The sequence below is a fragment of the Agelaius tricolor genome, unplaced genomic scaffold, assembly GCF_023055355.1.
Source record: "Agelaius tricolor isolate 1412-34295 unplaced genomic scaffold, bAgeTri1.0.p SCAF_11, whole genome shotgun sequence".
In the NCBI taxonomy this organism is placed as follows: Eukaryota; Metazoa; Chordata; class Aves; order Passeriformes; family Icteridae; genus Agelaius; species Agelaius tricolor.
The window spans coordinates 30,407,791-30,428,305 of record NW_027269271.1 but is presented as its reverse complement, the minus strand read 5'-3'; the positions used below and the strand labels follow the sequence as shown (position 1 = coordinate 30,428,305).

Genomic DNA, 20,515 nt, shown 5'->3' with positions numbered 1-20,515 from the left:
GTTTTCACAGAATCATGGAATATCTTGGGTTAGATGGGACCCACAGGGATCATTGATCCAGACCCCCCAGCAATCCCACCATGGGCATCCCTGGCAGCATCCAAACTCTCCGGGAGCTCTGGCAGCCTCGGGGCCGTGCCCAGCACCCTTTGGGGGTAGAACCATTCCCAAAATCCACCCTGTCCCTCCCCTGGCCCAGCCTGGGGCCGTTCCCTCTGCTCCTGTCCCTGTTCCCTGGAGCAGAGCCCGACCCCCCGGCTGTGCCCTCCTGGCAGGAGCTGTGCAGAGCCACAAGGGCCCCCTGAGCCTCCTTTGCTCCAGGCTCAGCCCCTGCCCAGCTCCCTCAGGGATTCTACAGCCCCTGCCCAGCTCCTTCAGGGATTCTGCAGCCCCTGCCCAGCTCCGTTCCCTTCCCAGCCCGGTTCCCGCTCCGTCCCCTCGGGCTGTGCCCGCTCTCGCTCCCGCTCCGCCTCTGCCGGCCCCGGGGCGGCTCCCGTCCCTCCCTCACATAAAGTGCGGCGCTGCCGCCTCCGTGCCCGCTTCCTGCGGGTTCTGCCGGCTCCGCGCCCGCTCCGTGCCCGCTCCATGCGGGCTCTGCCGGCTCCGGGATGAGCCCGTGGCAGCAGCGCCCGCCCAACGCCAGCGCGGCCGGCGGGCCGGGCCCGCGGGGGAACGGCACGGGCCGGGCGGCGGAGCGCGGCAGCGCCGTATCCGTGGCCATCCCGCTGACCATGATGCTGACGGGCGTCGCGGGCAATGCCCTGGCCATGCTGCTCGTGTCCCGCAGCTACCGCGCCAAGGGCAGCCGCAGGAAGCGCTCGTTCCTGCTGTGCATCGGCTCCCTGGCGCTCACCGACATGCTGGGCCAGCTGCTCACCAGCCCCGTCGTCATCTCCGTGTACCTGTCGGGCCGGCCCTGGGCGGCCATGGACCCCTCGGGCCGCCTCTGCGACTTCTTCGGCTTCAGCATGACGGTGTTCGGGCTGTGCCCGCTGCTGATCGCCAGCGCCATGGCGGTGGAGCGGGCGCTGGCCATCCGCGCCCCGCACTGGTACGCCAGCCACATGAGCCCGCGGGCCACCGAGCGCGGCCTGGCCGCCATCTGGGCCGCCGGCGTGGCCTTCGCGCTGCTGCCGCTGGCCGGGCTGGGCCGCTACGCGCTGCAGTGGCCCGGCACCTGGTGCTTCATCAGCACGGCCGGCGGCAGCGCCTTCGCCGCCGCCTTCGCCGCGCTGGGGCTGCTGTCCCTCGTGGTGACCGGCGCCTGCAACCTGGCCACCATCGAGGCGCTGGTGTCGCGCTGCCGCGCCAAGGCCGGCGCGGCGCAGCCCGGCTCGCGCTGGGGCCGCATCGCCACCGAGACGCTGCTGCAGCTGCTGGGCATCATGTGCGTGCTCTCGGCGTGCTGGGCACCGCTGCTGGTAGGTGAGCCCCGGGCTGCCCTCGGGGGCGGGAGCCAGCGGGGCCGGCACGGGGGGGCTCCGGGGACATCCATGGACAGCGGGGATGGGGACAGGGACAGGGGCGCAGAGCGTGGGACGGGTGTAGGAGAGGAGGACAGCGGGGATGGGGACAGGGACAGGGGCGCAGAGCGTGGGATGGGTGTAGGAGAGGAGCTGGGAGAGGCCCCAGAGGAGGACATCCATGGACAGCCCCTCGGGAGGACAGCGGGAATGGGGACAGGGGTGCCGAGTGTGGTACGGGTGTAGGAGAGGAGCTGGGAGAGGCCCCAGAGGAGAGCCGAGTGCAGGGAAAGCAGCTGCAGGAACAGCAAATAAAAGGAGGAGAACAAGGCTCTTGAGCAGAGAGAAAAGGGGGATGTGGCGAGAGGCTCTGGGAGCAGGACACTGCAGCTGGATGGGATTTAGGGGGTTTTGTTTGCTCCCACCTTGCAGCAAAACTTCCATCGATGTTTTATGAGAAAATGCGCAAGCTGTGACTCTGTGAGTGCCTTGTGGCTGGCAGCCCGCTGTGTTTGATTTACAGCAGCCTTCAGGGCTTGTCCAGCCTGGTCTTTAAGGATCTTTTGCATTGCTTTCCACTATTTTATTATTCCTTCTTTAAGAACCCCTCCTCGTGATGTAGGAGAGGGGGAGGCAGAATGCACATCCCTGCTGTGTGGGACCAGGGCACACCCGGGGGTCTGGAATCCCAAAAGGCTGGGTTGTTCTATCAAGGACTAGTAGGATTTTGGGAAAATTTGTTCTTGGGCTCTCTGAGCAGGATGGGCTGAAGCTGGCTGAGGAAATGCTGAGGTTATGTGAAAGGCTCTTTCTGGCTGGAGAAAGAGTTTTCTTCTTGTCCTGTCACCCGTGAGGGTTCCACCAGCCTTGCAGCTTGAGAGGAGAGCCCTGAGGTGGGGGAAGCGTTTCCTCCTCCCTCATAACCAGGTGAACCAGTGAGGAACATGGATTCTGCTTGGTGGTTTGGTGCCCTGGGCATTTCTGTGGTTTCAGAGGCAGGAGTCAAGCCACAGGCACGAGGGATTTCAGCAGCACTTCCCTTCCCTTGGTGGCAGCAGCAACACTTGGAGGTGTGGAACAACTTCTGTGGGGTTCGCACAATCCAGACTCATGGCTGCGGGGTTATTTTTACAAATACACCTCCATTTTTATACATAAACCTCCATTTACATGCTCCCCAACGTGCTCTGTACACCCCTGAGGTGTAGGTCAGGAATTAGAGACCAGACTTTTGGAGAAGTAAGCACGGAGAATGCAAACGCCTTTTCAGTGAAAGCCAGCTCATAGCAATCATTTAACCCGTAGCTGCAGCCCTCAGCAGTTGTAAGAAACAGCTGAAATGGAAATCTGGCACTTGACAGGGGAGGTTTTTTTGTTTCTGTGTTTTTTTTAAAGACATCTGAGTTTTGTAACTGAGAACTAATGGATCCTGGCAGCTGCTGCTGTGAGGTAAACAACACCCTCGCCACACACGGTATTTTTAGAGCTGATCTGTTGATGTAAACGACAAAATCAAATGTGATTTAGCAGCAGAGGGAAAGCTCTGACATCGTGGCTGTGCTCTGGAGGGCTCCTTGCAGTGTCCTGCGCGTCTGGCTCTCGGCTGCCTTGGGAAGGAGGGAGGAGAGCAGACAGGGCAGGAATTGTTCCCTTTCTCCGAGGAGGACTCACAGGGAGCACCTGGGAGAACAGCCCGCTCCAGGCTGGCCTGGTTGGTTTGCAGTTCACACTGACCCGTTTGTTTGGAGCCTGTTCTGACAGGATTCAGGGAATGGCTTCCCAGAGGCAGGGTTAGAGGGGATATTGGAAGGAATTCCTGGCACAGGGTGCCCACAGCAGCTGTGGCTGCCCCTGGGTCCCTGGCCAGGCTGGACACTGGGGCTGGGAGCAGCTTGGGACAGTGGGAGGTGTCCCTGCCCTGGCAGGGGTGGAATGGGATGGGATTTAAGGTCCCTCCGTTCCCAAACCAGTCTGGGATTCTGGGATAGCCCCTGAGCTGGAGGGAAGCAGATAAATGACCCCGAGGTGAAACGGAGCAAGTTCGATTTCACAGAAATGCTGCTGCAGCACAACTTAGAACTATAATAATAATTTTGGAGTTCCAGCTACAAATTATTCCTTCCCAGAGTTGTTCCCAAGTTATTTAAAGCTAAAATGCTCAGAAGTTCTTCTGCTCTTCCTGTTAAAATAGTTCTGCTCCTTATCCCTCCTGGCAGACAGAAATTACAGACGTATAAAACCACACTCATGATAACAGTAAAGTTTTGGCTGCTCTTGTTGAATAAATCCAATCATCAGCATTTTGAGCCAAATTTTTAATGGCATGAATTATGTTGACTTTATTCCACCTGATGTTGTTCCTCTGCCTTGTGCAGGCTTTTAATCCATTTAGAAGACCAATACAGGCCATGATAAACAACCTCTAATGATATCAAACAAACAAAATTTCCAGTAGAGCAGCTGTTGGCCCAACAACTACTCCAATAAAGGGATATTATGTAATAAAACCAGAAAAGAGCAGCAGTTGTGTGCTTGGGAAATGTATTTTTATTAGCCTGGTGGTTTTGGAGCTCCATCTGAAAAAGAGATGGCAGAGTCTGGACAGGGCCAGTGTGTGAAGAGCCAGGGAAGTGGTCAGGTTCTGGCAGTGTGGGTCTGGTGCTCTGGTGGCTCCTGATGTGCTCTGGGTCTGTGTCCTCGTTTTTACAAAGCTCTACATCCCTGTTTTCACAAGGCTCTATCCGTGGCCACTTCGGTCAATGAAATGTCGTGGGTAGAATCCTCAGCTGCTTCTGTTTAAAGAAACAAAAACAATCCTGTGCTGTCCACGCTGCCCTGCCCTCCAGACTCAGCCCAGGCTTTCCAAGGTCAACACATGGTTATTGATCTGGCACCCAGAATATCCCTTTGAGTGGAAAAATCCTCCCTGGAGCCTCTGCTCCCGGTCACCGTGGCTCCGGCTGTCCCAGCCCGCGGGGACAGCAGCAGCCCAGCTGTGACCTTTGTGGTGACACAGCTCCGAGGAGCCTTCCTGTGGGATTGCAGGTTGGCCTGCCTCTCTGCAAGGGCCAGGGCTGGCAGTGATTCCCAGCGGGTCTGCTCCCTCAGCCTCTTCCCAGCAGTTTTGGGCCTGGCTGCCGGCTTCTCTGGGGCTGGAAGGGCTGGGAGTGCTGGGCAGATCGGGGGTGCATCCATCACTGTGGCTCTGGGAGCACACACAGCACGATGGACAGACTGACAGCCCCACTGGGAGCACACACAGCAGGATGGACAGACAGCCCCCACTGGGAGCACACACAGCAGGATGGACAGACTGACAGCCCCACTGGGAGCACACACAGCAGGATGGACAGACAGACCCCACTGGGAGCACACACAGCAGGATGGACAGACAGACCCCACTGGGAGCACACACAGCACAGTGACAGCCCCACTGGGAGCACACACAGCACAATGGACAGACAGACCCCATTGGGAGCACACACAGCAGGATGGACAGACTGACAGCCCCACTGGGAGCACACACAGCAGGATGGACAGACAGACCCCATTGGGAGCACACACAGCACAGTGACAGCCCCACTGGGAGCACACACAGCAGGATGGACAGACTGACAGACCCACTGGGAGCACACACAGCGGGATGGACAGACTGACAGACCCCATTGGGAGCACACACAGCACAGTGACAGCCCCACTGGGAGCACACACAGCAGGATGGACAGACTGACAGCCCCACTGGGAGCACACACAGCAGGATGGACAGCTCTGTTCCACAGGGATCCCAGGCAGCACACTCAGACAGCTGGGGCCTCCAAGTCATGTCCAGGAAAGATTTGTGAGCAGAAAAAGAATCTGTTGAGGAAAACCAGGTGTTCAGGAGCTGTCCCACAGAGTCCCTTACAGGCTGGGGTTGGGAGGGACTTAAACTCATCCAGTTCCACGGGCAGGGACACCTTCCACCATCCCCGGCTGCCCCAAGCCCTGTCTGGGGCACTGCAGGGATGCAGGGGCAGCCCCAGCCTGCGGTGTGGCAGTGCCACAGCTGTGGTGACACGCAGCCAGCAGCCCTCACTGTGTCCCCTGTCGCTGTCCCCCCAGGTGACCATGCTGCAGATGGTGTTGGAGCATATGGAATATTAATCCCAATATTTCCGGGTGGGACATGCCTGGCCCCATCTGGCCCTTGCTGCTGGGCCAAAGGCAGCAGCTGTGGTGTTTCACCTCAGAGACACCTTTGGCTGGCTGGGTGCTGCAGCTGGGCACTGGGAACAAATCCAGGCACAGCAGGAACTCAGTTTACCTCTGGTGGAAAAGGTTCAGGCGATGGTGAAGAGAAAGGAGAGGATTCTATGGTAGAGTTTTAATCCAGAGTTTATTCCAGGCTGACAGACTCTGAATGTGGTAACAGCTCCCAGCAGAATCCAGACCCCATGGTCCCGTGTCCTTTTAAGCCCTGGGGACAGGGGGAGGGACAAAGGGACAGGTGAGGACCAACCAGGTGTGAGGAGGGGAAGGCTCAAGGGATAAAGACACTGGGACAGGCCAATGAGCCCGGAGCTGAGGGGCATCTTTGGAACTTCTGCCAACCACACCACGACCCTGCTGGAATGTTAAGGCAGCTCTTAGCAGGAGGGCAAAGGGGAAAGGAAAGGTTGGCACACCTGAGGGGTTGGGATAGGTGACACAGGAAATGCCATCACACTGCAACAGGAGCACACAGCTGGGCCCCAGTCCCTGTCTGTGGCCCTGCAGGGATGCAGGGGCAGCTCCAGCCTGCTCTGTGGTGACCCTCAGCCCTCACTGTGTCCCTGTCACTGTCCCTGCAGGTGACCATGCTGCGGATGGTGTCGGAGCCCATAGCCGGGCCCCAATCCCTGTCTGGGGCCCTGCAGGGATGCAGGGGCAGCCCCAGCCTGCCCTGTGGTGGCCCGCAGCCCTCACTGTGTCCCTGTCACTGTCCCCGCAGGTGACCATGCTGCAGATGGTGTCAGAGCCCATAGCTGGGCCCCAATCCCTGTCTGGGGCCCTGCAGGGATGCAGGGGCAGCCCCAGCCTGCCCCTGTGGTGACCCTCAGCCCTGACCGTGTCCCTGTCACTGTCCCCGCAGGTGACCATGCTGCGGATGGTGTCGGAGCCCATAGCCGGGCCGTGCCGGGGCTGGCAGCGCTGGGAGCCGCGCAGGGAGTGCAACCTGCCGCTGACAGCTGTGCGCCTGGCCTCGCTCAACCAGATCCTGGACCCCTGGGTGTACCTGCTGCTGCGCCGCATCCTGCTGCGCAAGTGCCGCCAGGCCGCCGGCGCCGTGTCACGCTGCTCCAACGCCGCCGAGTGCCGCGACAGGGACAGCGCTCTCACCCTGTCCCGGGAGACACGCCGCACCGCCGCCTGAGGGGTGCTCACAATGGCCTGGGGACAGCACCGCGGCCTGGGGACACCGCAGTGGCCTGGGGGACACTGCACTGCGGCCTGAGAGACATCCCACAATGGCCTGGGGACACCACCGCGGCCTGGGGACACCACAGTGGCCTGGGGGACATCCCACAATGGCCTGGGGACACCACCGTGGCCTGGGGGACATCCCACAATGGCCTGGGGACACCGCAGTGGCCCGGGGGACATCCCACAATTGCCTGGGGACAGCACCGCGGCCTGGGGACACTGCAGTGGCCTGGGGGACATCCCACAATTGCCTGGGGACAGCACCGCGGCCTGGGGACACTGCAGTGGCCTGGGGGACACTGCACTGCGGCCTGAGAGACATCCCACAATTGCCTGGGGACAGCACCGCGGCCTGGGGACACCGCAGTGGCCCGGGGGACATCCCACAATTGCCTGGGGACAGCACCGCGGCCTGGGGACACTGCAGTGGCCTGGGGGACACTGCACTGCGGCCTGAGAGACATCCCACAATGGCCTGGAGACAGCACCACGGCCTGGGGGACACTGCAGTGGCCTAGGGGACATCTCTGATGGATGCTGCACAATGGCCTGGGGACAGAACAGCAGCCTGGGGACACTGCAGTGGCCTGGGGGACATCCCTGATGGATGCTGCACAATGGCCTGGGGACAGAACAGTGGCCTGGGGGTTCATCCCACAGCGGCCTGGGGGACGCTGCACTGCGGCCTGAGAGACATCCCACAATGGCCTGAGGACACCACAGTGGCCTGGGGGACACTACAGTGGCTCGGCAGTGGCCTAAGGGGCACTGCACCATGGCCTGAGGGACATCCCACAATGGCCTGGGGACACTGCACAATGACCCAAGGAGACATCCCACAATGGCCTGGGGACACTGCACAGCGGCCTGGCGGACACTGCAGTGGCCTGGGGGACATCCCACAATGGCCTGAGGGACATCTCACAATGGCCTGAGGGGCACTACAGTGGCTTGAGGGACACTGCACAATGGTCTGAGGGACACTCCACAATGTCCTGAGGGGACATTCCCAGAGCTCCAGGAGCTGCAGCCACCTGGAAACCCTCCTGGGAATCTGCTCCATGCTGGCACCCCCTCACTGTGTCACTGCTTGGACCCAGAGTACCAAATTCTTCCTGCAGGGTGCCAAAAGTGCTGGGATACAGCAGGACAGGACAGGACACTCCATGGTCACTGGTGGCTGAGCTGCACAACGGGATGGGGACATCCCATGGTCCCTGCAGAACGAGATAAGGACATCCCATGGTCACTGCAGACAGGACGAGGACATCCCATGGCCACTGCCACTCCTGGCTGAGCTGCAGAACAGGATGAGGACATCCCATGTCACTGCAAACAGGACAAGGACATCCCATGGCCACTGCCACTCGTATCTGAGCTGCAGAACGGGATGAGGACATCCCATGGTCACTGCACAACAGGACGAGGACATCCCATGGCCACTGCCACTCGTGGCTGAGATGAAAGTCTTGCGGGCTTGAAGTAGAGCCTGTGGAGGCCTCTCTTGCTTTCAGGTGGAAAAAATTGCTTTCCTGACAGCCAGCAGATTCTAGAGAAGAAATTACTGGGGGGACTCACTCCTAGGAATCTTTAGTACTAACATTACCTCCTTCAGAGAGTCCTTCCTCCTCTTTTCTGGAGGGGCAAGGGGAGACAGGGAGAAAAACCACAGGAATAAGAAAGAAAAAAGAAATTTGATTGGGTTTCAGTGTCTTAAAGCTGAGCAGGGGTGGTGGCAGTGATGGAACATCCATCCCTTCCAGGAACTGAAGGCAGCACGAGTCTCCTGAGTCACAGATGTGTCCTGATAAGCACTCGTCCGTCCGTGTGGCAGCTGAGGGGAGCTTGAGGAGGATTAGCACTGGGGCAAGGGGAGAAACCCCTGATTTTTCCCCGTGGAATGCCCAGACAGGCTGGAATTGCTGGAATTGCTGCTTGCACAGCACCCTCAGAGCTGCTGGGGGCAGAGGAGCTGGAGCAGAGGCTGCTGCTCATTCTCCTGGGGTCAGGGCACCAGCAGCAGCAAATGCTGTGTGAGCAGTGGGGATGGCACTCTGTTCCTGCAGTGCCCCACAGAGTGCCCAGAGCAGCATCCCAAAGAGTTCAGCTCCTCCAAAAACACAAATGTGGCAGCTCTGGGAGGTTTTAAACTGCGGCAGACTGGAAGCAGGGGGTGGGAGTGTGTGAATTTGTCAGGTCTTTTCCCAAAGAAACTTCCATGGTTTAGTTACAAACTCAGTTCCGATCCACTTGTGCCACATCTGAGGCTTGTTTTTTAAAAAGCTGTGTCTTAATGCATTTTCTTCACCCTTTTGTAGCTGACAGCCTCTCATGTCTCCTGTTTTGTGGCCTTTGGGGTGAAGTTAAATGCAAATACAATAAAATGCATCTGATATTCCATGTGCCAGGCACTGTGGAATTCAGGGGTCTTACAGGCAAATGAAGTCCTGCGTCTGTGAGGAATTTCTTGCACAAAACCTTTGTTTTACTCTATTTAATTTGTTTATAAAAGTACCTCCTCAGCGAAGAACCTGTGCCTTCATTTTTGTTCTGCATTGTCTGATTCTTGTCCACATAAATCTGATTTTATCCAGGTGATGTCTGAGTCCAGCCTAAAAGCCAAGGTTTAGCTTTAATTGAAGACCCAGCCTAAAACTAATGGATTAAATGCCTTTTTTAGTTAAGAGTTGCTGGACCCTGCTCTGTGCTGAGCTACTCCTGGGTGTAACAACTGCAGGTTCATCCGTGCTTCGGTTCCTGGGTGGTGCTTTAAGGGAAAATACGGGCTCTTTCTGCTTTAAAAAGCGCCTTGCTGGAGTCAGACTGTCTTGTTGGAATGACTGGGGCTGGAAAAAGCCCGTGTTGTGCAGAGGATCCCTTTTGTTCCCTCTGTGTACTTTTCCTTTGGGAAGGAGCTCAGCAGAGCCGCTCACTTGTGAAATATGTCGGGATGACCTCAGCCGCCTGCATCAGCCCTGGCCGGCACATTCCTGGCTCTGGGACTGTCTGGGGTCAGGCTGGGATGGAGGGCAGTTCTGGGAGGAAGAGGCAATCCACCCTGTGAGCTGCTCCTTTACAGGAGGAGCAGGGCGCTGTGTCTCTGAGCACCATGGATCCCGCACGGAAAACCAGGAATGTGACATTGGGAAGGGTTCTTCAGCACATTCAGGGCAGCTGGTTCTTAATACGGGCATGGTTTCACTCCAGTTCACATAAAACAATGCCTTCTGTCATGAATATTCAGTGTTTGGGGTGGGCACTTCTGCCCCTCCGTGCTGGGGTAAAAGGAAGAAGCTACTTCATCAAAATGGGAAGGGATGGAGCTTTGTCCTAATGGGAAGGGATGGGGGCTTTACCCAGGTGGGAAGGGATGGGAGCTTTGTCCAAATGGGAAGGGATGGGAGCTTTACCCAAATGGGAGGGGATGGGAGCTTTACCCAAATGGGAAGGGATGGGAGCTCTGTCCAAATGGGAAGGGATGGGAGCTTTACCCAAATGGGAAGGGATGGGAGCTTTACCCAAATGGGAAGGGATGGGAGCCTTACCCAAGTGGGAAGGCATGGGATCTTTGCCCAGGTGGGAAGGGATGGGAGTTTCCTGTTTGTTTCCAGGAGAGGAGGAGTGGGAGCTGTGCCCTCCAGCCACGGCTCTGTGAGGGGCTGCCCTTCCTAAACCCGCTCCAAGGCGTTGAAGTGCCCCTGGGAGCTTCCATTCCCACGTCCATGGCACGGGAAGCTGTGTTAGAGGCGGGTTTCTTTAACGATGCCTTTTCAGCTTGCTCTCTGTGTGTTGTTCCTCCAGCCGCTGCACGTTGGGAGCTGCAGGGCACAGAGGGTGCCCCTGGAGGTGATGCTGTGCCTGCAAGCCGCCCCTGCGTGTCCCAAAGCCGAGCGTGCTGGACCGGGGGGATAAAAACAGGAGGGACCCTGGCGTGTGCTGGGTTTCTGCAGGAGCTGCTGGGTGGGGCCAGAGCAGATCTTATCTGCCCCGTGATCCAGGAACTGCCCGTGGGAGCTGCTCTGCTGGGAATTCCAGCCAGGGATCCATGGGGAGCACAGCACCTGCACTCCAAACCAACCCAGGGATCCATAGGGAGCACAGCACCTGCACCTGCACCCCAAACCAGCCCAGGATCCATGGGGAGCACAGCACCTGCACCCCGACCCCAAACCAGCCAGGGATCCATAGGGAGCACAGCACCTGCACCCCAAACCAGCCAGGGATCCATGGGGAGCACAGCACCTGCACCCCAATCCCAAACCAGCCCAGGGATCCATGGGGAGCACAGCACCTGCACCCCAAACCCCAAACCAGCCCAGGGATCCATGGGGAGCACAGCACCTGCACCCCAAACCAGCCAGGGATCCATAGGGAGCACAGCACCTGCACCCCAAACCAGCCAGGGATCCATGGGGAGCACAGCACCTGCACCCCAACCCAGCCAGGGATCCATGGGGAGCACAGCACCTGCACCCCAATCCCAAACCAGCCCAGGGATCCATGGGGAGCACAGCACCTGCACCCTGACCCCAAACCAGCCAGGGATCCATGGGGAGCACAGCACCTGCACCCTGACCCCAAACCAGCCAGGGATCCATGGGGAGCACAGCACCTGCACCCCAAACCAGCCAGGGATCCATGGGGAGCACAGCACCTGCACCCTGACCCCAAACCAGCCAGGGATCCATGGGGAGCACAGCACCTGCACCTGCACCCCAAACCAGCCCGGGATCCATGGGGAGCACAGCACCTGCACCCCAACCCCAAACCAGCCCAGGGATCCATGGGGAGCACAGCACCTGCACTCCAAACCAACCCAGGGATCCATAGGGAGCACAGCACCTGCACCTGCACCCCAAACCAGCCAGGGATCCATGGGGGGCACAGCACCTGCACCCCAAACCAGCCAGGGATCCATGGGGAGCACAGCACCTGCACCCCAACCCCAAACCAGCCAGGGATCCATGGGGAGCACAGCACCTGCACCTGCACCCCAAACCAGCCCAGGGATCCATGGGGAGCACAGCACCTGCACCCCAATCCCAAACCAGCCCAGGGATCCATGGGGAGCACAGCACCCCAACCCCAACCCAGCCAGGGATCCATGGGGAGCACAGCACCTGCACCCCAAACCAGCCAGGGATCCATGGGGGGCACAGCACCTGCACCCCGACCCCAAACCAGCCAGGGATCCATGGGGAGCACAGCACCTGCACCCCAATCCCAAACCCAGCTCAGGCTCTGCCATATCCCAGCAGAGGTGAATCATCTGCAACCCCCCCTGCCAAGGCTGTTCCCATGATTTTATCCCATTATTGCTATTATTTTACTGGGTTTTTGCATTGTGGAATTTAACAGGAACTTTTTGAGCTCCTGAGGCAGGTTGACACAGGGGAGCAGCTCTGGGATGGGCACCCCAGCCCAGCCCATGAATGGGAAATCCCTGATTGCTATGGGGTCTGAACTAACACAGGAGTTCCAGGCAGGCAAATCCCAGAATCTCTGAGGCTGGAAAAGCCCTCCCAGATCACAGAGTCCAGCCTGTGACCAATGCCCAGCTTGTCAGCAGCCCAGAGCACTGAGTGCCACACCCAGGCCTTCCTTGGACACCTCCAGGGATGGGGACTCCATGAAATCCCAAAATAAATTTCCCAGGGGATGGCAGGAACGCCTCAGCACCAGCTCCAGCCCCCACTGAGCAGCTGGGTTTGAGTTTCCCTTTATCGGTTTGATCTCGGTTTTTAAAAAAATAAAACAACAAAAGGCAACACAGAACCCGGGTTTGAAAATGAGCAGAGCACAGGAGAGCTGTGAAGGCAGAGACAGAGCTGGGACCACAAAAGGCAAATCTCTCTGATCTTCAGCAGCAGCAGGAAGAGCCTGAGCTGATAGGTTTGGTTGCCCAGAGACAGCAGAAAGCTCCCCAGGCTGTCAGGACAAGCAGCTCCTTCAAGATGCACCAGGCTCTGCCCAGGGCTTCAGGAGACTTGGAGGGATCCCACAGAACCCCAGACTGGACTGGGGTGGGAGGGAGCTCAAATCCCACCCAGAGCCACCCCTGCCATGGCAGGGACACCTCCCACTGTCCCAGGTGCTCCAAACCCCAGTGTCCAACCTGGCCCTGGGCACTGCCAGGGATCCAGGGCAACCCCAGCTGCTCTGGGAATCCCAGGGCCTCTCCATCTTCACAAGGAGGAATTCCTTCCCTTCCTTCCCATCCATCCCTGTGTTTTCCAGGATCTCACCCTGCTCCAGGTCCTTCACGGAGTTTGCACCCCCTGCAGTCCCTTCCCTGGCACATTTCCCAGGCCTGTGGTTGAGGGAGCTGCCCTGCAGGATCTGCCCAGGTGTGGCCAGCTGGGCCCTGCAGCTCCCCAGGGCTTGCTGGGAGCAGCTCCACAGTTCAGGCTCTGCAGGTTCCTGCTGGGCACCATAAACTGCAGCTTTTCCCTGCACAGCCTGGCTTACAAATTAACTCTGCTGCTGCTGCTCCATGGCTGGGCTGCCCCGGGCAGGAGGAAACGTGGGCAGCGCCTGGGCAGTGCCTGGGCAGCACCTGGGCAGTGCCTGGGCTGTGCTGGGAGGGTCTGTGCTGCTCCTGCTGCTGCAGCTCCATCCCAGCCCTGCATCCCAAGGGCTTTCCCTGCTCTCCATGGGCAGTTCTGCCCTTCCCAGCCCCGCTGCCATCCCCAGAGAGCCCTGGATGTCCCCCTGGCTGTCCCCTGGATATCCCCTGGATGTCCCCCTGGATGTCCCCTGGCTGTCCCGCTGGGTGTCCCCCTGGATGTCCCCTGGCTGTCCCCTGGCTGTCCCCTGGCTGTCCCCTGGCTGTCCCTTGGGTGTCCCCCAGGCTGTCCCCCTTCTCCCTGCTGCACACTCTGTCTGTCCTTAGCCAGACCCCAGGCAGGCCCTGGCTCCCTCCAGCTCTGCCTTCCCTCGCAGCAGTTTGGGTTTTTCAGGGCTGAAGCCAAAAGGAGAGATAATCCTGAGCTGGGCCAGGCTTGTCAGCAAGACAGAGCAGCCCCAGCAGGGAGGGGGAGCAGGAGCTGGGCCCCCCCTGCACTCCAGGGCACAACATGAAAGAGCTGCTCTGAATATGAAATATGTCAAATATGCCCAAATGCGTTTTGTAAAAGACAATGTATTTATGTTTGGGGCTGCTTTGTTTGAAGAATCCATCATGGGCAGGGATAGAAGCCCCAGTTATTTTTGTTTCTGTAAACACAGTGCTTGGACAGACCTTGCCCCCCCTGTTTGCTCTGCCCTGCATCCATCAGGACACGTCAGCTCAGCCTCTGTGAGGGCTCTGGGCTGGCACATGGAAGGGAGTGTTCATCCCCCCTTGCAGGGCCTGTCCATGCAGGGTGTCCTTCCCAGCGCCTCGTGCTTTATGGGACAGGTTGGACTTGGCCTGATGTGCTTGGAGCTCCCTGGCTCTGAGCAGGCCCCAAGGAGCAGAGACAAACACGGACTGAAACCCTCTGCCCGCATTTGGGCAGGGCTCTGTCCCATCCTGGCCTCAGGGGGAGCTCAGAGCCGGGCAGTGCCACCAGAGAGCTGTGCCCAGCCCCAGCCCAGGGAGCTGCACGCCTCACCAGCACCCAGGGCTGAGCCCGGAGCAGTGCCCAGCCCAGGCAGGGCTCACTGGGGCTGCACACGCTGGGCTTTGGGCTGGGAGTGCCCTGGCACGGAGCCCAACCACCCCAGGGCATCATCCTGCCAGGGGAATGCTCCAAACCCACCTGGATGCCCGCCTCCCTCCAGCCCTCCCCTGTACTGCTCCTGGGGCTGAGTGGGATCTGCAGCCTCTACAGTGCACAACTTTAAATATTCAAACCCAAAGGAATGGTCTGGGCACCTGTAAATGCCACAACTTCAAACACTCAAACCCAAAGGAAGGGTCTGGGGACAAGGTGGGGATCAGCCAAAGCTTGGGCTCAGTGATCCTGGAGGCGTTTTCCAACCCAAATCCCTGTGATTCTGTGGCTCTTTGAGGCACTGGTCAGCTGTGGCACACACGTGTCCCGGGGGCAGGGCAAGGCCAGCTCTGTGCAGGACGTGTCCCCTGGCACAGTGAGAGCCAGCAGGGCTCAGAGCCAGCCCCGCTGCCCAGCTCCTCCTCCAGGGCTGTTTACACGGTGACAGCCAAGAACTCCCTGTGCCGGTGTCCCCTGCCGCTGGTGACAGCCAGGACACGCTGGGTGCCCGCAGCAGCAGGGCCCGGTGGCGGCAGTGCAGCTGCCAGGGCCGGCAGGGACAGGCTCCCTCCAGGTGCCACCTTTGCAGGGCTCCTGCTGGAGGTGGCTCTGTCCCACCCCTCTCCTGGGGACGTCACCCCCAGCAGTGTGACCGTGGCGTGTCCCACTCTGCGTTCAGGGCACAAAGGCACCCCCAGCACAGCAAAAACAACCAAGAGCCAAACCCAGTTAATGCCATAAAAATATGGCATTAAAAATTGGATTTTTAATCCCCTGTTTTTTTTAAAATATGGCATTAAAATAGGTTTTTTAATCCCATATCTTTAAAAATATGGCATTAAAAATAGGATTTTTAATCCCATATCTTTAAAAATACGGCATTAAAAATAGGATTTTTAATCCCCTATCTTTAAAAATATGGCATTAAAAATAGGATTTTCTCCAAAGATACAATGGAAAGAAAGCCCAGAGCATAAAGATCCACCCCAAGCTGGATTTGTTCAGGTCAGCTTAGCTCAGGTCCTTCGGAGTGGATGGACAAACACCATGCTCAGGCACAGCCCTGATGGAGAGCCCAGTGACCATGGGGAGGGCTCGGGCACCCCAGCAGCAGCCCCCGAGCCCTGCCGGGGACAGGATCCATCCCCAGATGGCAGCGCCCGCTCCCGGGGCTGCTCGGGAATCCCGTCCTCGATGGGATGGGGACTCCCGAGGTGGGGACAGCCCGGCCGTCCGTCCGTCCGTCCGTCCGTCCCGCATGGGTTTCACGGGGCTGCACAGCCCCTATGGGATGCTCACACACGCAGCGGCTCCCGTCAGCTCACCGGCATCAATCCGTGCGAAAGCCGAGCCAGCCGAGCCCATGTCGCTGTTTGTCCCCGTTCCCCGGTGTCACAGCCCCCCGGTCCATGTCGCTGTTTGTCCCGTTCCCCGGTGTCACAGCCCCCCATATCCATGTCGCTGTTTGTCCCCATTCCCCGGTGTCACAGCCCCCCATATCCATGTCGCTGTTTGTCCCCATTCCCCGGTGTCACAGCCCCCCGGTCCATGTCGCTGTTTGTCCCGTTCTCCGGTGTCACAGCCCCCCGGTCCATGTCGCTGTTTGTCCCCATTCCCCGGTGTCACAGCCCCCCGGTCCCCGTTCCCCGGTGTCACAGCCCCCCGGTCCATGTCGCTGTTTGTCCCGTTCCCCGGTGTCACAGCCCCCCATATCCATGTCGCTGTTTGTCCCCATTCCCCGGTGTCACAGCCCCCGGTCCATGTCGCTGTTTGTCCCCGTTCCCCGGTGTCACAGCCCCCCGGTCCATGTCGCTGTTTGTCCCCGTTCCCCGGTGTCACAGCCCCCGGTCCATGTCGCTGTTTGTCCCCGTTCCCCGGTGTCACAGCCCCCCGGTCCATGTCGCTGTTTGTCCCCGTTCCCTGGTGTCACAGCCCCCCATATCCATGTCGCTGTTTGTCCCATTCCCCGGTGTCACAGCCCCACAGATCCATGTCGCTGTTTGTCCCATTCCCCGGTGTCACAGCCCCCCGGTCCCCGTTCCCCGGTGTCACAGCCCCCCGGTCCATGTCGCTGTTTGTCCCCGTTCCCTGCAGCCCGGCCGTGCCGGCACGGGGCGGTCCCGGTGCGGGGAAGGAGGGCTCGGAGCCCTTTCCCGACAATGGCACGGTTAAACATTCACCGCTGCTCCGGCAGCCGTGCCACACCGGGCACACTCCCAGCAAACAGCTCCGGAAGGGACACCGCTGTCCCCAGTGTCCCCAGTGTCCCCTGTGTCCCCTGTGTCCCCTATGTCCCCACGTATCCCCGGTATTCCCGGTCTTTTCAGTGTCCCCAGTGTCCCAGTGTCCCCTGTATCCCTGGTATTCCCAGTGCCCCCAGTATCTCCTGTGTCCCTGGTGTCCCTGATGTCCCCAGTGTCCCCACTATCCCTGGTATCCCTGCTGTCCCCACTATCCCCAGTGTCCCCGGTGTCCCCAGTGTCCCCAGTATCCCCCGTATCCCCAGTGCCCCCGCTGTCCCCACTGTCCCTGGTGTCCCCACTATCCCCAGTGTCCCCAGTGTCCCTGGTGTCCCCCCTGTCCCCGGTGTCCCCACTATCCCCAGTGTCCCCAGTGTCCCCCCTGTCCCCAGTGTCCCCAGTGTCCCCAGTGCCCCCGCTGTCCCCACTGTCCCCAGTGTCCCCGCTGTCCCGCAGGGCTGGCAGCCAGCACGGAGCTGTTTCCCAGGGCTGGGTGCAGAGCAGGTGCTGTGGGACACTGAGCTGTCCCTTCCTCTGCGTTTTCCACCCCAAACAGACCCAGGTGGAGGTGACTCCACACAGCCTCGCGTGGCTCTGGCGGTGGCACTGAAGTGTCCCAGCCCCAGCCTGGCTGCTGTGCTGGAGCCAGGGCCAGGCAGGGCGAGCTGCATTCCCCATTTGGGAACGTGCCTGCTCACGGTGACGGTGGCACTGCCCCCGTGGTGACAGTGTCACTGCACCCCTGTCACACTGCCCTGCCTGGAGCCTCCCCCGTGGGCACTGGCACAGCTCAGAAACCTCTGCAGGTGCAGAAACCTCTGCCTGGTGCTGGGTGGAAGGTCTCCCTCAGGAAGGGTTGGTGTCCCCATGTGTCCCCTCGTGTCCCCTCTGCTCTGTGCTGGGCCCTGCAGCCACCAGGCTCACCCCAACCAGATGCCCCTGACCAGGAGGGCATTTTAATTCCCATTTTCCACTTGATCCAAAGGTCCCCATCCCACCTGGACATCAGTTATCCTTGGCTTGTGCCACGTTGGAGTGGCATAAAATCCCTCAGTGATGGAGTGGAGTTAAATCACTCACTGCTGCTGGCTGACCTCGTGCTGTGAGTCCCTGATCTTCTCCAGTCGTGTTTACAAACACCAGGGACAAAATTCCTCTCATTTTTACACAAATAATTTTAATTAGCATATTAAAATAGATGTCTTAACATCACCCTGTCACCTGCCTTCAAGGGCATTTACATTGCCCTTTTCCCATCCCTTAACTCTGAGGCAGAGAGTGTCCCAGGAGTGTCCCTGGGGTGTCCCAAGGATGTCCCAAGGGTGTCCCAGGGCTGTCCCAAGGGTGTCCCAGGGGTGTCCCAGGGCAGTCCCAGAGCTGTCCCAGGGCTGTCCCAGGGCTGTCCCAGGGCAGTCCCAGGGGTGTCCCAAGGGTGTCCCAAGGGTGTCCCAGGGCAGTCCCAGGGGTGTCCCAAGGGTGTCCCAGGGCTGTCCCAGGGCTGTCCCAGGGCTGTCCCAGGAGTGTCCCAAGGGTGTCCCAGGTGTCCCAGGGCTGTCCCAGGGCTGTCCCAGGCTCTCCAGGCAGGCATTGCACATCGTGGTGAGTTCCCTGCCTGCTCCAGACCTCAGTCCTGCCTGTGGCTGTGACTGGCACAACCAGAGCTGCTCCTCAGTGCTGGGAATTCTGAGCCCTGCTGGGTTTGAAGGAAGAACACGGCAGGAGCTCCACAGCCTCTGGAACACCAGCTGCTCCCTCCTGACAAAACAAGCATTTAGCAACGCCTGGCACCCCCAGGGCCTTTTCCTTCCCAAAATACCCGGGCTGAGCAACACCCCAAAAATGAGAGCTGCTCTCCCACATCAGAGGGGTTTGTGCAAGCGTGACCCTGGATTTCACAGCAGACACAGGGTGCCCACGGGACATTCCCAAGCTGCTTCCCAGCACTGCCCCTCAGGAGACTCACCCTGGATTCACACCAGGCACGACCTTTCCCAGAATGGGAGCTGCCACCGTTGGGAAAGGCTGGTGAGAGTGCAAGGGCTGCTTTCCAAGGGCTGATGGTGTTCCAGGGGCTGGGGTGCCAAGGGCTGGCATTCCAGAGGTTGGTGTTCCAAGGGCTGGCGTTCCAGGGGTTGGTGTGCCACGGCCAGCAGTGAGGTGTCACAAGCCCCAGCCAGGCTGGCTCTGAGGGCTGTCACTGTCACTGCCCTGCTGCAGCACAGCCCAGCTTCATCCCCAAAGCCCTTGGGATTATCCATGCCAAGTTGTCACCACGTGCTCCCAAACCCAGCCCACTGGGGACACCAGTGCTGCAGTGCCAGCTGTGCCCTTCCCTGTCAGAATTCAGGACATCCCTCTGGCTGCCCTGGACTGCCAGGACCCTGCCAGGGGGCTCACAGACCCTGGCACAGAGCCCAGGACCCTGTGACTCTGATCATGACCCATGGAAAAAGTTACCAACCTTGTATGAGGATCTGCAAGCCACGAAAGTATAAATAGAATAATAATTAGTTTGTCACAGAGTGAAAAAATAGATTTTTGAAGTTTTTAGAATGGGGGTTCAAGGAGCAAGATGGAGGAATCTGGGCATGTCCAGCCTTTCTCCTTCTTATTCTTCTTGGCCTCCATCTCCTGCTGTGATGGTGGCACTTTTGCATTGGTTTAGAGCAGAAGCTCAGTGTCTAACATAGGTGATAGGTGTTGGGAAGTTATGGTAAATATTGTACAGGTAGTTTTTAGTATAAAAAGATAACACTGCCCAGGGAAGGCAGAGTGTGTCTGTCTGTCCTGCTGGGCAGACCTCAGCAGAGCAGGAGAAAGAATTTTATAGATAAGGAACAATAAACAACCTTGAGACTGAGAACAGAAGAATCCTGACTCCTTCTTCGAGCACCAGGCTGGGAAAAGAGAGTTTGTGACACATCTGGGGGTCCCTGTGAGCAGCAGAGTCCCGAGACTTCCCGCCGGTTCTCCTCCCTGTCTGAGTGCAGCAGCGCAGGGCTGGAGCCAAGGCCCCAGCAGCTCCCTCCAGGACATCCCTCAAGTGCCCCAAGCCCTGCCTGGGGTGAGCTCCGTGGTGCCGCTGGTCGCTGCTGGCCCTGGCGGGGATTTACCTGCGGCAGGTGAGCCCTGCCGGGGGGTTTGGGCACAGCACGGCTGCAGCGGTGACCGCGGAGCTCCCTTTGGGGTCTGGTTTGGGGTCTGCTCTGCCATTGCAGCTGCTTGGGGCTGATCCCCCCGCCTGAGGACGCGGTGTTACTCTGGCACAGGAGCCGTGCTGAAATCCTGGAGAGGTTTCCCAAGATCTGGCAGCCCCGGCAGGGTTGTGCAATGTCGGGGACATCACTCAGTGTCTGTGTCGCAGGGAGGAGGGCTCGGCTCACTGCTCCTGCCGGTGACACGGAACGAGGGGCGCTCTGCAGCCCCTTCCAGCCCAGCCCAGCCCGGGCTGTGACTCTGGGTTAGAAATCCCCGGGGTCGCACTGATTTCCCCTCTCCTCGCAGCCCCTGCGGTCACACCTGCGTCAGGTGAGGGTGCCGAGAGCTCCCCGTGCCCTGAGGGACCCCCCTGCAGCAGCACCCCGAGCCCACGGGCACTTCCCAGGGGAGCATCCACGGTTCCATCCCTATTTCCCCTCCAGCTGGGAGGCAGCATCGTGCTCTGGGGCGTTTT

At 59.3% G+C, this 20,515-nt stretch overlaps 1 protein-coding gene and 1 long non-coding RNA gene across 2 annotated transcripts in view; both read left to right on the top strand.

Moving 5' to 3' along the window:
- The window catches only part of LOC139594615 (uncharacterized), a 276,219-nt gene that overhangs the window by 36,283 nt on the left and 219,421 nt on the right, over nucleotides 1-20,515 (top strand). The gene's annotated exons all lie outside the window — the stretch shown is intronic.
- Nucleotides 526-9,284, top strand: PTGER3 (prostaglandin E receptor 3). The gene is made up of 2 exons (XM_071436979.1): nucleotides 526-1,421; nucleotides 6,574-9,284. Exons 1-2 carry the CDS (start codon nucleotides 609-611, stop codon nucleotides 6,853-6,855), a joined length of 1,095 nt encoding a protein of 364 aa, XP_071293080.1. The 5' UTR covers nucleotides 526-608; the 3' UTR covers nucleotides 6,856-9,284.

What these genes read in the sequence shown, in the direction of transcription:
- PTGER3 (XM_071436979.1), top strand. Translation starts at nt 609, where the DNA reads ATGAGCCCGTGGCAGCAGCGCCCGCCCAACGCCAGCGCGGCCGGCGGG. An exon ending in CGTGCTGGGCACCGCTGCTG is followed by an intron (nt 1,422 to 6,573) that starts GTAGGTGAGCCC and finishes CTGTCCCCGCAG; the next exon opens with GTGACCATGCTGCGGATGGT.